Raw genomic sequence first — 14,898 nt, forward strand, 5'->3', positions numbered from 1 at the left:
CAGCTGTGTTAACTTCCTGTGGGTTCGCATTTATCTACTAAAGAAGATAGAGCTTGTTTAATGTATGTAGCCAGGCTACATGTTTGTGACAGCATAAATTATTTTTTAAGGTTTGTCTAAAAAAACAGAAGCTTCACAGGTCAGAACTGCTTCATTGAGCAAGAAGGCATGGGTGGAAATGAACTCAGTCACCAGCGCGTCATGCTTTCTTACTTCACTTAATACGCCCGAGAAAGAAATGCTGTAGGTTTTACTTCATCAGATGTTTTGACAGCATTTCAAGATTTCAACAATGATGCCTTGTTTCAGATTAGTTTAACTTAAATCAACTTTTAGCACATTTAATATGATCCATATCAACTTATTTAGTAAGCTGACTAAAATGAAAGCTTACCCTGCTCATTTCAGAATGAAATATCTTGAATCTAATAGCAAACTTTATACTATCCTGTTTGATTCAGGCCAAAACTGGTCGAAAGGGGGACTTTGATGTCACTGCAGCCTTACCAGAATCCATCATTACTTGTCTGGTTTCATTATTTAAGTTCTTTTCCTAATAATGCGCCTGGTAAGTTTGGGAAACATTTAACTCCAAGAATATCACTTAAAATAGTTATAAGTCTTAGAGTTCATTTATAGTGGAAATTATGTGAAAAAGACAACATCCCTTATCTAACAGTTCAGTTTGTAATCCAACTAAACTTGTAAATTCAGTCTTACATGTTGAGCTAGCGCATTACTTCAGAGATCCAATCCTTACAAATTATACATGTCAAAAACATGAACCTGAACATGAAGTGCTATTTTAAGCACGATTCAAGCTGCGTCCGACTTGCAGTGTAATTTAGTCCGTCTACGACATTAAAAGTGGAATGTCAACGTGGCAGCACGCGGTCAGAATTTTCCAGCAAAGATCCTCCAAGTCTCCTGTCGAACTAAGCTCGTCACAAAAAGATATAATCTGAGCAAGTGTGAGGAAAGAGAAGATATTTCTAGAAAGAAATGAGGAGAAGAGCTCTTTTCCAGTTATTTTATTTTTAGATATTTTGTAGAACAAGGGAACAAATGATTACAAAACAAATAAAAACAAAAGAAGTCTGGAAGTGTTCTACATGCTACACCTTAACCTAATTTGTCATGCTTGCTTGGAAAAAGTACATAGAAATTGAAAAAAAAAAATAAAAAAAAAATAGTACAATTAAAACTGACGTACATTACACCCACCATGAACTTCATTTGTGATGTACCTTTCTTTTGCCTCCATGCACACTTCTTTTTTTTTTTTTTACATTGATAGAAAATAAAATTAAGACTTTTAGGCGCTTCTTTAAACCATAAAGTTTCCACTAAAGACAGAACGCACCTGTACAAAAAAATAAAAATTTAAAAAGAATGATATCTATTAGAATATCGTAGGAAAATGGAAAGCCTCAACTTTTTTTTTTTTTTTTTTAAGAACAGAACACATGAATTTGCATCCTGTCTTAAAATAAAGGAACACTTGCACACCCTTATAGTGCCGAAATGAAAATGGAAGTCTGTCCAACTCCTCACCTCTTCAATAATCACACTGACATAACACATTGTTTATAAAATAAATATCGCACATCTGCTAGAAATAAATAATGATTACTGAAGCACCGCACTATGTTAAATGCTTAAGTGAAACAGATTTAATCTATACGACCACTTCATTTCATGGTATGAGGATGGTCATGTGTGTAAAGCACTAGTGCGGCTTCGAGTGTCTCTCACGGCTGTTACCTTGAGGTAGATAACACATTTTTTACATTAACGCCTACAATAATGGTTGCTGCTGGCATCATGTGTCAGATTTACAGTATGAAAGGGTTGTTAAGGAAGCTTTCTTTCAAAGAAAAGTGATAGATATTAAAAAAGAAAGAGGCAAAAAAAAAAAAAGAAAAAAAGAAAAAGGGATAACCCCCTCTCCCGATATCCCATTCCTGGAAAGTCTGTTTGAAAGCACTTTCAAAGCTCACAGCAATAATATCCTTCCTGATGCCCCCCCCCCCAAGAAAAAGAAAAAAAACCAAAACAAACTCTAGTCTTAACCTTTCTGTTCATACTTCTTTTAGTAACTTCTCTCCCTTCATCTACAGTACTTATGTGTGCGAATGACATGCCAGTTTAACAATGAGGGTGTAGACATTAACCCGTGAAGGGCTAGTGATCAAGGCTCAGAGTGATGACAAAACTCTTTAAATATAATAAATCGCCCCGCTCAACTCCAAGAATAATAATAAAAATTAACTATGATTTTTTTTTTTTTAAAAAAAGGTATGAAATGATTCAAGTACAATATACCATAGTAAATTAAAAATAAAAACAAAAACCGCGTAGATTTTGCACTGTGAGGGAGGATATACATATCTGATTAATTAAGATGCTTGAAGATGCTGCTGTACGTTTTGTGGGCGATTTGTGGGGAGCATTTGACAGCGCAAGGGGTGAAGGATGCCTGGATAGATTTTAGAGGCAAGTCGTCAGGGCTTTCAAAGCCAGGCAGGGCCAGAGTGTCCAGCTGCATATTAAGCACAATCTCTGTGTGACTGTCGAGGAAGTTGTCGTCCAGTTCCTTAACCACCGAGGCCTCCATCTCTGGACCCGCCACCATCTCTGCAACCCCCTCTTCTTTCCGGCTAAACAAGTGGTCCAGGTAACTGGTGTAAGTGCTTTCTTTCTGCAAATGGTCCTCTTTGCGAGCGTCCCAACATGCTTCATCTATGACACAGCCGTTTTCCCCAGCTCTTTCCTCAGAGGCGAAGCTCTCCCAGGGGCGAACGGGCCAGACGCAGTCCCCGGCAACGACTCCCAGCCCTCCAGCACCTAACTGGGCGAGATTTACCAGGCACTTCTCCTCCTTTTCCTGACTTATGGTCTTTGACATAGAGCTTGAGCGAGGAGCCTCCAGCTGAGAGACGGAAAAATTGAGCTCGTTCAGAAGGCCCACTTCGCTGATCAGGGTCACCTCCTGACAGGGCTCCGGCTGCAGGCTCAGTTTGATGGTGCTGGCAATAAAGGAGTCAAAGTCAAAGCCTTGGTTTTGCTGGCTCTGAGGCCTCTCTGTCTGGTGTTTCTCCTGCGTCTTATCCTTCTCTGCTAAACTCTGGGTCTTCTCTGCCTCTTGCAGTGCAATCCTGGCCTTAACAAGCCCATTCTTTTCACACTTGCTCTTGGCTTTGCGGTCTGCCTTCTCCTTGCTCTGCTGCTCCTTCCAGTTGGAGAGATCAATAATGAGCTTGGGTTCGTAGTAGTGGTTGACTTCACTATCCCTCCAGATGAGGTTGTCAAGGTAGGAGGGCGACACGGCCTTATAATTACAGGTGTGGCTACACTGCAAGTCACAGTATTTGTTCTCGTGGTGGTCATCCTGCCAAGATCGCTCTGATGACATCAGAGACGAGTAGTCGAAGGACGGCTCATCCAGGAACTTTTCTCGATCAACATCAGCATATTTACGCGGATCGACCTGGACGAAAAAAAATAATAATTCAAAACTTGATCATAAATTTATCAGGAGAAGGTCATGTTACAGAGCTGAACTTCCAATCTAAACTCATCTGAACCCCAGTAAGGGGATATTTGTCAAAACAAACAAACCTGGACCTCCTCCTCGTCTGTGACATCTGAGAGTGCTCTGGGGTCAACCTGAACCTCATCTGGGTCATGTGTGCTCTGCAAGTGCCAATCAGCCTCTGAGAACTGGCTCTCATGATACCTGATACAGCACGAAATGGACACTTTAGTACACAAACAGGAAGTAGCAAGAAATCCTAAAAGCATGTATAACTCTGCAAACAATAAAAAGAAAATATAAAAACAGGGCGCTTATTTCTGTTAAAATAGGCCATTCTGTACATTTGAGGAAATGGATGTTCTCATGGGGGTGTGCGAGCAAGTGTACCTGTCCCAAGTATGGCTGTGGCTCTGGTCCATGAGCAGGATATCGTCTACTTCATCTTCAATATGGAAGGGGTGCAGAGAGACAGGCTCGTCCAGGGGGAAGGAGTAGTCAGCCATATAGGGGTGGGCCAGGGCCTCCTCCGCAGTCAGGCGATCCATGGGGTTAAAGGTCAGGATCTTCTTCAGAAAATCCAGGGCTTTAAAGGAGGAGCAAAATGAGATTAGGTAGGAAATGGGATTCAAGAGGAACAGAGTCCTTCATGAACCGGCAATCATTTCTGAATGTGCAACGTGATGCTTACCCTGTGGACTGACATCAGGCAGCAGGTTGTCCAGTGGTGTGTGAGGCTTAGACATGTCGTTACGGATGAAGACGGGGATGACGCTGTGGAGCTCTTGTCGGTCTTCCTCTCGTAGTACAGGGATGGACTCAAGGATCAGCTGCATCTGCTCTAACTCGTGGGCTCCTGAAAACATCAAGCACACAAACAGTTGGTCCTTTCTTTAAAAGGTTATACAACATTCAACATCTACATGACTGAAGGAGTCTAAGCGAGGCTAAATGTGGAAGATCATGGGGATAGCCATTATACACCACGTGCCAAGCTTAGGGCACTTTTTACACACACACACAGCTTCATCTTGTACCAACTAGACTTGTAAAGGATTACAGCAAGAACTGTGAAAGTTAGCTTACTCTACGTCTTACCTATGTCTCATCTAAACACACATTAACTGCCAACATACATCTTAAACCAATGCTACTTATTTAATGAATTATACACACTGTTCTAAAGACCACTCTCCTTTTCAGTGGTACATGAGCCTACACAGCCAGGAAATTTTATAAGAGTCAGCATTCACCTGCAAAGAGGGTTTTCCCCGTGAGCATCTCAGCGAAGATGCAGCCAGCAGCCCACATGTCAATGGCTTTGGTGTAGTTGTTGGGAGAAAGCAGCAGACGAGGAGATCTGTACCATTTTGTGACAAGACCTTCAGAGAGATGGCCCTGTGACAGAGGGAGACACATTAGTACATTTGTTTGTATACTTTAAAAACAACAACAACAGATCAATGCAACTCAAACAAATTTTGTTAAAAGCTACCATTTATTAAATCAAGTTGTCCCCATTCGGAGATTACGGTCAGGTCAGGCAGATCATTTTCTCCAATAGACCTCTATGTTTGCAAAACAACCCAGCTACTAACATATGAACCATTCCTGCTTGTTTGTGTTAAACTTTGAAAGTGTCATCTCCTTCACAGATCTGCTCTGTATGGTCACAAGCACAACATAGCATAAAGACAAAGACCCCAGAGGGGGGAAAAAGGGGCTGAAAAGGGAGAGATCAGACACGTGCAGGCCATGTCAGCAGTATGAGAGCAGGATAATCCCCCACTGCCACACCAGTGATACCAACCTGCTCTCCATTCTCAAACACTGACTAGTCACAGGACACTGAACAAAGGGAATCAACCTCTGTGTGTGTGCGTGTGTGTGTCCATATACACTGGGGGAGGGTAAGTGGTAAAAGAACACCCTTGTTGCCCCCATCTCCCCTACACATGCAGTGGTAGTTTGTGGTGAGACCAAAATGGTCAGTGCACCACTAAGCAAGGCTCCTGTTTCTGCCCAAATTTAGCCGCAGATACTTGATGTCACACTATCCTGATGAATACCACTCCACCGCTACCCCTTCTTTTGATGGGCTTATAACTGGCATGTAATGCAGAGTATAGACATGACTCGTTCCTCCAGGTGACCATCTAATCTTTATGTCTGAGAGCCGCTTGTAAAAGAGGTCAGGCAGAATTAGATTGTACTATTGACAGGTCACGCAGAATAATAGACACCTTTCAAAGCCACCCATTAATTTTTCTCAGAACCTGCTAGTCAGACTGACGTATGTGACTACAGAGAAACACGTACGACTTTTGCAGAAAAGGGACGCAAGTCCGTTGAGCTTTGGAGTATTTAGTCAGGGTGCAAGGACAACTCTGTGTGGAATGGACTATCAACTCAAATAAAAAGTAGATTAAAACTTTGCCTGCAAGCCAAAGGCTTAAAGTGCACTAACAGAACATCCCAGATAACCTCCTTTACTGATTTCAAAGTGGGCCACTCGCCATAGAGAGACGCACTCAGTCATTAAAACATTAACTGTCTCAACACCTTAGGCAGCATTTGGTGAACATCTTAGCTACCTGATAAATAAGAGAAGTGACTGGTATAATGACTCATTGCAGGTGTTTTCAGTGCATCAGTGTCAACGTTCCTAAGCAGGTAGGCAATTAAAAAAAACTCGGAAAATTATGTTTAATGTCCAGGTTAAAGCTTGCAACTGAACACTAAAACCACTGACTTCCTTGCTGACACTGAAAGCAGTTTGTCCATAACTCATCTATTAATCATTTCTAGACTCTGAAGGGCAGAGCTAAAAACTACTGCAGTCCCATCATACAATGGAGATATGGACCTACAAAACTGACACTATTTGGTTAATCAGGTCTTCTGCTGATCTCTGTAATACATTAATTTGCTGCAGACTAGAATCTACCTAAGTTCAGTTGCAAGAGCAGGAATGTGGGATGATGGAAAACAAATGTAAACTCTCTGAAATTCATTTACTAGTGTTTAATTCCCTTCCAAATAGTTTTCTCCTCAGATGCCCTGCAGGCTGGTGCCAGACAGGCCTGTTACTGGCATAACAACTGGGTCAAATATGTCTGTGTTAGAGTTACCGCACTTGCGGTTTGAGGTTGCAAGAAGATTGTGTCCAAGACACTGATCACAGTGTCACAGAAAACCATCTTCCTCCAGGATCTCAAATTACAAACTTTTACACCGAGACACAATTAAGTACATGACTCTGCTAAGTTTGCTTTTTAGGTGATTTGTTTAAGTTCAACAAATGACTCACACCCTTAAAGATTTTCAAACTTTAAATAATCTGCATGAAGCTGGCAGGCTTGCATTTAACTTTTAGTTTTTATTCAATATTTTGTAATGTTTAGGTTTTAATTTGCTACGGCAAGCATTGAAAACAGTTGCACTGTCCTGTAACACCCTACAGCCTCATCTAGTAAAACCACCAATGTTTTGGTACTTAGCTTAGGTTTCTGTGGAAGGGCAGGGCACAACTAGACATAAAATGAAAATTACTTTGAAATTCCCCTCTAGGATAAATAATGTTTTACTATTTTTTTTAAATGTGAATTTGAATGATCTAAATGAAAGCTTGAGATGGGCTCCGAACAGGACCCCAAGGAACGCCCCCCCCTTCCACAACAGGACAAAGAGGCTGAAAAAAGGAGAAGGATCTGGGTTGAAGAAGCTGGATGAGTGCACGTAAATTCTTTTCATTCTTGAGTCTGAGCCAACCTATGAGCTCTCAAAGGCAACAAAAACTTCTCTCCTTCAAGCAGTGATAGCACAGATACATGGATACTTTTAATTAAAACAAAGTCATGCAGGATTAATGCATACTTGGGGTACTATTTTAGTAACCCAAGCAATTTGAAGAAAACAGCGAAGAGGATTAAGGTGAAAAACAAAGTTAAGCCTTCTTGCTACTGATGCATGACTGCAGATATGCAACTGAAACTACACCAGAATCTGAGGATCACTGGAAAGAGAGTCCCTTTATGTAGAAATGCTATTCAAATAACACACTTAGTCACCCAGCTACTGCCTCACCCTGAAGAAGAGGATGGTTGGAAAGCATATTTGAAATGACTTAGCTATTATATCCAGTCAGCTTTGGCTACATATGTAAAACATTCACACTAACTGGGGACCATATGGTTGGATAGATGTAATGAGTGTATTAAAAAAGAAGTCTCACTTGGTAAGAGGCACCAAACACATATCTCATGACAATAGGTGGCATGAATCAGCTCTACTGCCCCCTCTATTATGACAAAAAAAAAAAAAAAAAGCAAAACTTTTTTTTTCGATGGAAAAGGTTAAAACAATAACTGGTGGTTGCACATCCAGTGTATTGCATCTTTGACAAACACTCAGCAGCAGGGATCTGCTGCAGTGCTGCTGCAGACAACGTTCAAAACACGAGAGAGCTGACCCCTAGCAAGTTGCTTATCAATACCCACTTGCCTGCATGTTTCTCCATCAGGAAAAACAGCTTATTCAGGGGGAAAACACCCACATAGCAAACACGAATATAAGGCTAGTTGTGTAGGAAAATCTTCACTTCTTCCAGACAGCTACAAGGCTTACCGGTAATCTTCCTTTCACATACTGTCTCCACCGAAAATATGACTCAGAAGAACACTAAGAGCTACACTGAAGTTAACATGTGACTAAACTGCTAAAAACACAGCAGTGGTTTCTTGCTTGAAATGAGCAGCAGTAGTAAACAAGTGTGTGCAAGTCTGTCTCACACTGCTGCATGATGTGGAAGGGTCCTGGCTGTGGTATGAGGCTTTGCCAGCCAGAGGGCTCACATCACGTGAGCCTGCTTCAGACCCTCCGATGACTAATCTGAGACACGTGTAAGCATCTGACTGTTGAGATCCAGCAACTACAAAGAGCGTGATGGAGGGGAGGGTTAGACTGGCCAACCTACATTTCCTCACATCACACCACCATATGGTCACAGACCGGAATTTCCTCATCCCTTTATAAGGTGACAGCGACACAAAGGAACAACACAGGCTTTCCAACTGGCTACACATGGACAAGGCCTTCAAAAGGCTCCCATTCGAAAGAAAGAAAGCAACAAACTTTACAGCTGCTGTGAAGTAAATTTATATGACAAATATAAGATTTACAGACCGCATTAAAACATTTGGTGCGTCAACATCTGGCTTTTATAAACACTATTTTCAGTACATTTCTTTCTGAAGACATTTATTTAAAACATATTGAACCCAGACATGGGACAATGATTTCTTTAAGTACACCATTCATTTGTTTGCTTGAAAAATTACCTGCAAATGCAGCAAAGGGAACACTGGAACTCATGAATATAAATAAACCATTATATATTCAAGATGGAATCTCCAGAACAACAAAAAAAAAACCAATCCTGTAGTTGTACAAACATAGTTTGTGTAATGGAAGAATAGTTTGAGATTAAATTTTCCTGCCCAACTTCTCCTAAGAAGTGAGACTGAGGCGTTATCACAAGGAACCACATCCTGTCTTGTTTACTTCCTGCTGTGAAAAACTGCGTCACCCAGGGGAGCACCACATTACTGAGTCATAAACATCCACAACGGAGCACTCATGTCAAAGCACAGAGTACAAAACTATCATTATCCAGCATTGTGTCAACATTTCATATAAATGAAATGCTAATTTATCCACAAACTCGTGAACAAAGCTGCTACTCAAGTAATACTCCTACCTTGTGAGAGTAGTGGGGATCCATGATGCGTGCCAGCCCAAAGTCCCCAATTTTCAGCACCAGGTCTTCTGTGTTAACAAACAAGTTGGCAGGCTTGAGGTCACGATGCAGCACATTTGCAGAATGGATGTACTTAAGGCCCCTCAGGAGCTGGTACATGAAGAGCCTGGCATGGCCTTCAGACAGAAGACCCCTCTCCAGCAGCTGACAGAGGTCAGTCTCCATGTACTCTTGTACGATGTAGACTGAGTTAACCTCCGTCAGAGACACCACATCCTCTGTTAGCTTGCGACCACTGGGGCCCAGCGTCTCAAACACCTGGTAACACAAAACAAAAGGGTAGATATTGAAATGTTCAAACTGAACACAAAATCACCTTGTTTGTTCAACACAGAGATAAGTATTGTGTTTTGCTTTTCAAATACACATCATACCTTGACAATGTTGTCATGGTCAAGCCGCCTGATTATCTTGATTTCCCGCAAGGCGTGCTTCACACTCTGGGGATCGGTCAAGATAATTTTCTTCACAGCTACACGCTTGTCACAGTCAGTGTCAACAGCTGAGAAAACCAGGCCATTCCCTCCATAGCCCAGAGGCTTCAAGTCCATATAGCGAGAACCCAGGTCAAAGCCATGGATATTCATGAGTGACTCAAACTTCTCTGCCATGTTGTTTGTTTTTAGGCTTTTACACCAAGCTATGAATCCTCACACCTGTTCTCTGTCCTGTTACAAGCCTAACTTTAACACCAATGGAGGAATTTCTTCTGATAATTCCCCCTCTGCTTCAGAGGCTGAGCTAACTAACCCCTGTATAGACGACTACCAAGTCCCCCCTGGCTAGCCGTCACTGTCAAATGCAGGGAACTAAAACGTAATCATACCTTCTGTCCATGGTGAATAAGGAGAGAAACTTTAAAAGATTAATTTCTTCTCCTTTCTGTTCACTGTAGACAATATAAACAAAACAGATTCTTTTTTCTTAAGTAAACTAGTGTTAGTAGACTGCAATGGAATGAACCTTTAAGGGCCAATTAAAACACTGGGACTAAATTATGTTAAACTATAAAATCATGTAGTTGCATCCTCACAGTGCAGATACATTCAGTGTACGACTGGTCCTGAGCAGCTTCATATGAAATATGCCAAAATGCACAACTTTTTTTTTTTTCTCCTTTGCTTTAGTATTTACCTATATCTATTTTTCCCCTGGCTAATCGCCTGATCTATAAAACTCTAAAGAATCTGGCCTTTAAGTCTTCAAAGGAGATTTTTACCCTCAATGATCAGGTGGCTCAAGCTCGCCACAGTCACAATCAAAACTATCCTCCATTTTATTTGAGTATAACCTGAAAGACAAGAACAAAACAGACCAGAGTTAGAACAGTTACGTGGTACAAGAGTATCGAGCCACCTTACAATTGATTAAAAAATAAGCTTAACAATCTATCCCCCTAATTAAAGTCGACACAGTGTTGGGCTTTCACACCGGCTTGCGTGTAAAGCCGGTACAGTAGGAGACTCTGGCCCCTCCCCTAACGCGTTAAGGCGCTTGCCAGTCCGGTTTCTGGGTATCGATAATTTTCCGAAAAGACTGAGCCTTGGCCAAGATTATAAGCACAAATGTTCAAACATAATATGTTTGCTAATTACAATACTATTTTGTTTGTTTATATCAAGTTGAAACTGCCGCTGTTAGCCTTTTTCGTGTTAGCAATTGTCTGGTGGAATAACGACGAGAATGGTAGCGTGTTGGCGAGCCGCTAGCACGGCTCTTAGTATTTATTTATCACCCACACATTGCTGTTCAGTAACATATACATACATAAAATTATAGAGAAAATGCGACTACATCGATACACTGTCTATTTTGTGAACACCAAACGGAACATTATAATGAAATCCGCCGACATCGTGAACAAAGGAGTCGTTGTTGGCGGAGGGTTTTTGACTACGTGGTACAGCTTCCGAGCGCTGAAGAACACAAAGCCGAGTCCGGTTAGATCGCTTAAAACGACATCAAATCCGCAGTAAAATTACATATAAGGTAAAGAATACCGATAACAATCGAAAAACGGTTAAATACTTACAGTCCTTATTCGTTGCATTAATTCAGTTTTCATTTAAATCAAACCCGAATGAAATTCGAGTGCGCTCCGCTCCTCGAGCTCTGCGGATCTACTGCAATCGCCATTTAGGCTGGCTTTGATAGACTGTGCTGACGTCACGGGTCTGCATTCACTGGCTGTCGGAAATATGCCAACTACGACGGTAACGCCTCGGATGTTTTTTTTTTTTCAATGAAATTTCGCATCATGCTGAATTTTTTTCATTATACCATAGATAAGCTAGTTTTCCTTCAAATACCACTAAATAACTACTGTGATGATAATAATAATAATAATAATAATAATAATAATAATAATTATTATTATTATTATTATTATTATTATTATTATTATTATTATTTAAATCAATAATAATAATGATTATTATTATCATTATTATTAGTATTAATATTAATTAATTAATTAATTATTAATCATTAATTCAATAATTCATTGTTGATTTCACATATTGTTTTCAACGTTTTAAAATGGTCTTTATTTAAAGTAAGCGACAAAGGGGCCTTTTAAAAAAAAATTCTGCCATGTATTTAAAGAACTCAAAATCACCAAAAACATAAACAATGAGCTGGTTTTTCTTAAAAGACCTCAGTTGTGTGAGATTTTGTAAAACTGTTTAATCGCAGGGGCAATGGTGAACTTAAAAGTGCACCAAACTCGAATAAAAAAACATAATTCTAGTGGCGCAGACTGTTGGTGTTCCTGCACGGGTTCATAATCATGTGTCATACTTTCTAAGGTGTCTAGACGCCCTCCACAGCGTGTGCTGATAATGGAAGCTTCGAGCCGTACATGAATGCAACAGAAATCATTCAAGACGTTTGTTTGAAGTCTGTAGTCACGCGACAGCGGCAGATTCAAAATGTAGCTCAGTGTTTAAAACTTGATGTAATAAATAAAACTGCACAGTAATATCAATAATATCTGTTTGCAGTAAACACGATCTCATCCGTATCATCTAAAATATGGTGAAAGAAATTTATTTACAACTACATCACTGCAGATAATACTGAACTAAAATAAAACAAACATGTAAAGAAGGATGTCACATTGCTGGCACTCGATGGCTGTTTTTGCAACATGAAATGAGGTTCTCCTCCGGTTTACAATTCTGTATTCATCCCAATTTTATTAAAACACTACAGACAGTTAACTGCAGTAGCATTTGGGCTATTTTTTTTTTTTTTTTAAGCCGAGCTTTAAATAGCCTATTTAACTTTTTATTTAAAATTTAAGAATATGCTATTGCAACTGAGAAAAGAAAGAGAGTGCTGATAATGCAGCAGGCCTACGTGCTTTAGAAAACAGTCCTTTTCCTTTTCTTTTACAGTAGGCTAGTTGTTACATGCTAGTTTCGTTGTTTTCAGTACTGGTGGATTAAGTCCTTATTTGTTTTTTGCCTTTAATCTGCATCAATGCTGTTTTCAGATTAGGCATATAGCGCACAGTATAGCAAGAAAATTCCCTCTCCCGGGTCACTCACTGCAGCTTGCGGATTTAGAAAGTCCACCTGTCCCTTAGATGTGCAAACTGCTCTTCTCCTAGAGATCCCTCTCATATCACATATCCGCGAGGATTATGTATCCCGAGTAAAAGATTAGGAATGGTAGCATTTTTTTCTAGCCATATGCTTCATTCAGCCTGCGCCTGGTCCAGACTCTGAGTGTGGATGCTGTGAATGGATGAGGGGGGACGGGTGGGCGGACGGGCAGGCAGCATCACAGCCGCAGCAGTCTACATCAGCATCCGCAGGCAGACCATGTGAGAATCCATGTGTCCGGGAATGCAGATGCCTCACACAGGCCGGGATGGGCTCTGCGATGGAGAGCAGAAACTGCATGCGGACCAAACTTGGTGCGACATAATGGAAGAGATTTTATTTTTCCCAAATAAAATCATCTTATGCTCGAAACAGGGGACAAAAATGAGGTAAAAGTGTTACAAAGACCTCTCCTATTCCAATTGCAGCGATGGTGATGCTCATGATGACATCTCTAACCAAGCAGCTGTTACCAGTGAAATCAGAAACATTTTTCCAAGATTTTCTGCTTTTCATCAATGCAGTCAACTTTTTCCTTGTTTTTTTTTTCTTGTTTTTTTTTTGGTTTAGTAGCTAAAAATGAAGCAATACTAAAGTAAATACTAAAATACAAATGTGCACAGCAACTTGACTGTCAGTTCTGTCACATGTTGTGTGTCCTAATGGTGTTGGATATACACTTCTCATTTGCAGAGCAATACAAAAAAGTGAGACAGTTCAAATTTTTTCTTTTTCATCAGAGTGCATTATTATAATTCCTTGCCCTTATTACTGACTCATGATCACTGTAATCACTACGTATTTGTGATACAAGCTAAAAGAATCAGATGAGTAAAGTGCTTGTTTGACCTGAGTGCTCTTTGCCCAGTATAGACTGCAGTTCCACGAATGGAGGTCACAAGGTAAAGCAGCATCTCACAGGATAATCCCCCCTCCTTTAGATTAAATTTGACACTAACAAAAAGACTAAAAAAAATCTTCCTAAGCATTAACAAAGGGTTGCCACAAGCACCATGCTAGTCTGTATTGCTGACCATCTCCTGTTTATTCATGAGACAGTGGTTGACATGAAGTGCAAATCCAACACAACTGACTGGAGGAAGGGGGGGGCATCTATTCGACACTTGAAGGTATGAATTCTCCATAACAATCTCTAAGCCAAAACAAACAGTCCATGAACACTGTTCACAGGGCAGAAAGTATCACACAGGTGATAAATAAATTTATGCACATGCCGTTTACATGTCCTTTGCTGGTCAGTGACTTTATAGCAAACTTTACACAGCATCTGATTGGGTTTAACCATTCATTATTTTTCTGTAATCACTTTATGAATAGTTATATGCCTTCTTATTTTATCTTAACCTACTTTCCTATTTGTTTTTTGCATCAATCGAAATCAGATCAATATGTTTCATGCCAATATTTCATGTCTGATTGTTTCTTGCTGAAAATCTTGATACTTACCAAAGCTGAAAACCTTCTGAGACATGGTAAAAGAAGAAAAAATTAAAATTCCATCCACAAGAATAATTCCTGTATCCAAACAGTCCAAAATGGCAGGTGGGGACCTTTTGCGTAGTCCAGTTTTTGTACGTGTGGGTATGTGACTGTATCCTCAGAGTCTTGGCAGTGTGTTATCCTACTCCATGTGCCTTTAGTTGTGAGGTGGAGCTCCACGGAAAGTTAATATAGGCCAGACCAGAGAGGGGAGGAGACTGCTTGTGTATGGCAAGGCCTGTCAGTGTGTCAAATCCAGTTTGAGTACATTGCCACCTCTCCCTATTTTCCCCTCATACTTCTCCACTCATTCCTTTTTTAAAACTTTTTCTGAGCTATATTATTATTACATCTGTTTTGCCAGTGTTTGAGAAAAATAAAAGATAATCGATTTAAGTAGCCTGTATGGAAGTGCTTTAGCTTCTGTGTGATATTAT

The 14,898-nt window shown here is 40.4% G+C and overlaps 1 protein-coding gene across 2 annotated transcripts; it reads right to left on the bottom strand.

Annotated features, from left to right (window-relative positions):
- Positions 1-1,016: 1,016 nt before the first annotated feature.
- Positions 1,017-14,606, bottom strand: mapk6 (mitogen-activated protein kinase 6). 2 transcript variants are annotated; one of them, XM_079239091.1, is made up of 8 exons: positions 14,429-14,606; positions 9,728-10,644; positions 9,294-9,611; positions 4,789-4,933; positions 4,227-4,391; positions 3,926-4,121; positions 3,622-3,739; positions 1,017-3,490 (listed from the first exon to the last, which is right to left on the bottom strand). In XM_079239091.1, the coding sequence occupies exons 2-8, from the start codon at positions 9,962-9,964 to the stop codon at positions 2,396-2,398; spliced, it is 2,274 nt and encodes a 757-aa protein (XP_079095217.1). In that variant the 5' UTR covers positions 9,965-10,644; positions 14,429-14,606; the 3' UTR covers positions 1,017-2,395. The 2 variants fall into 2 exon arrangements, with proteins under 2 accessions (XP_079095217.1, XP_079095216.1); XM_079239090.1 differs by lacking the exon at positions 14,429-14,606 and adding an exon at positions 11,386-11,538.
- Between the last annotated feature and the right edge of the window lie 292 nt (positions 14,607-14,898).

Source organism: Telmatherina bonti, assembly GCF_933228915.1.
Source record: "Telmatherina bonti genome assembly, chromosome: 1".
Classification (NCBI taxonomy): domain Eukaryota; kingdom Metazoa; phylum Chordata; class Actinopteri; order Atheriniformes; family Telmatherinidae; genus Telmatherina; species Telmatherina bonti.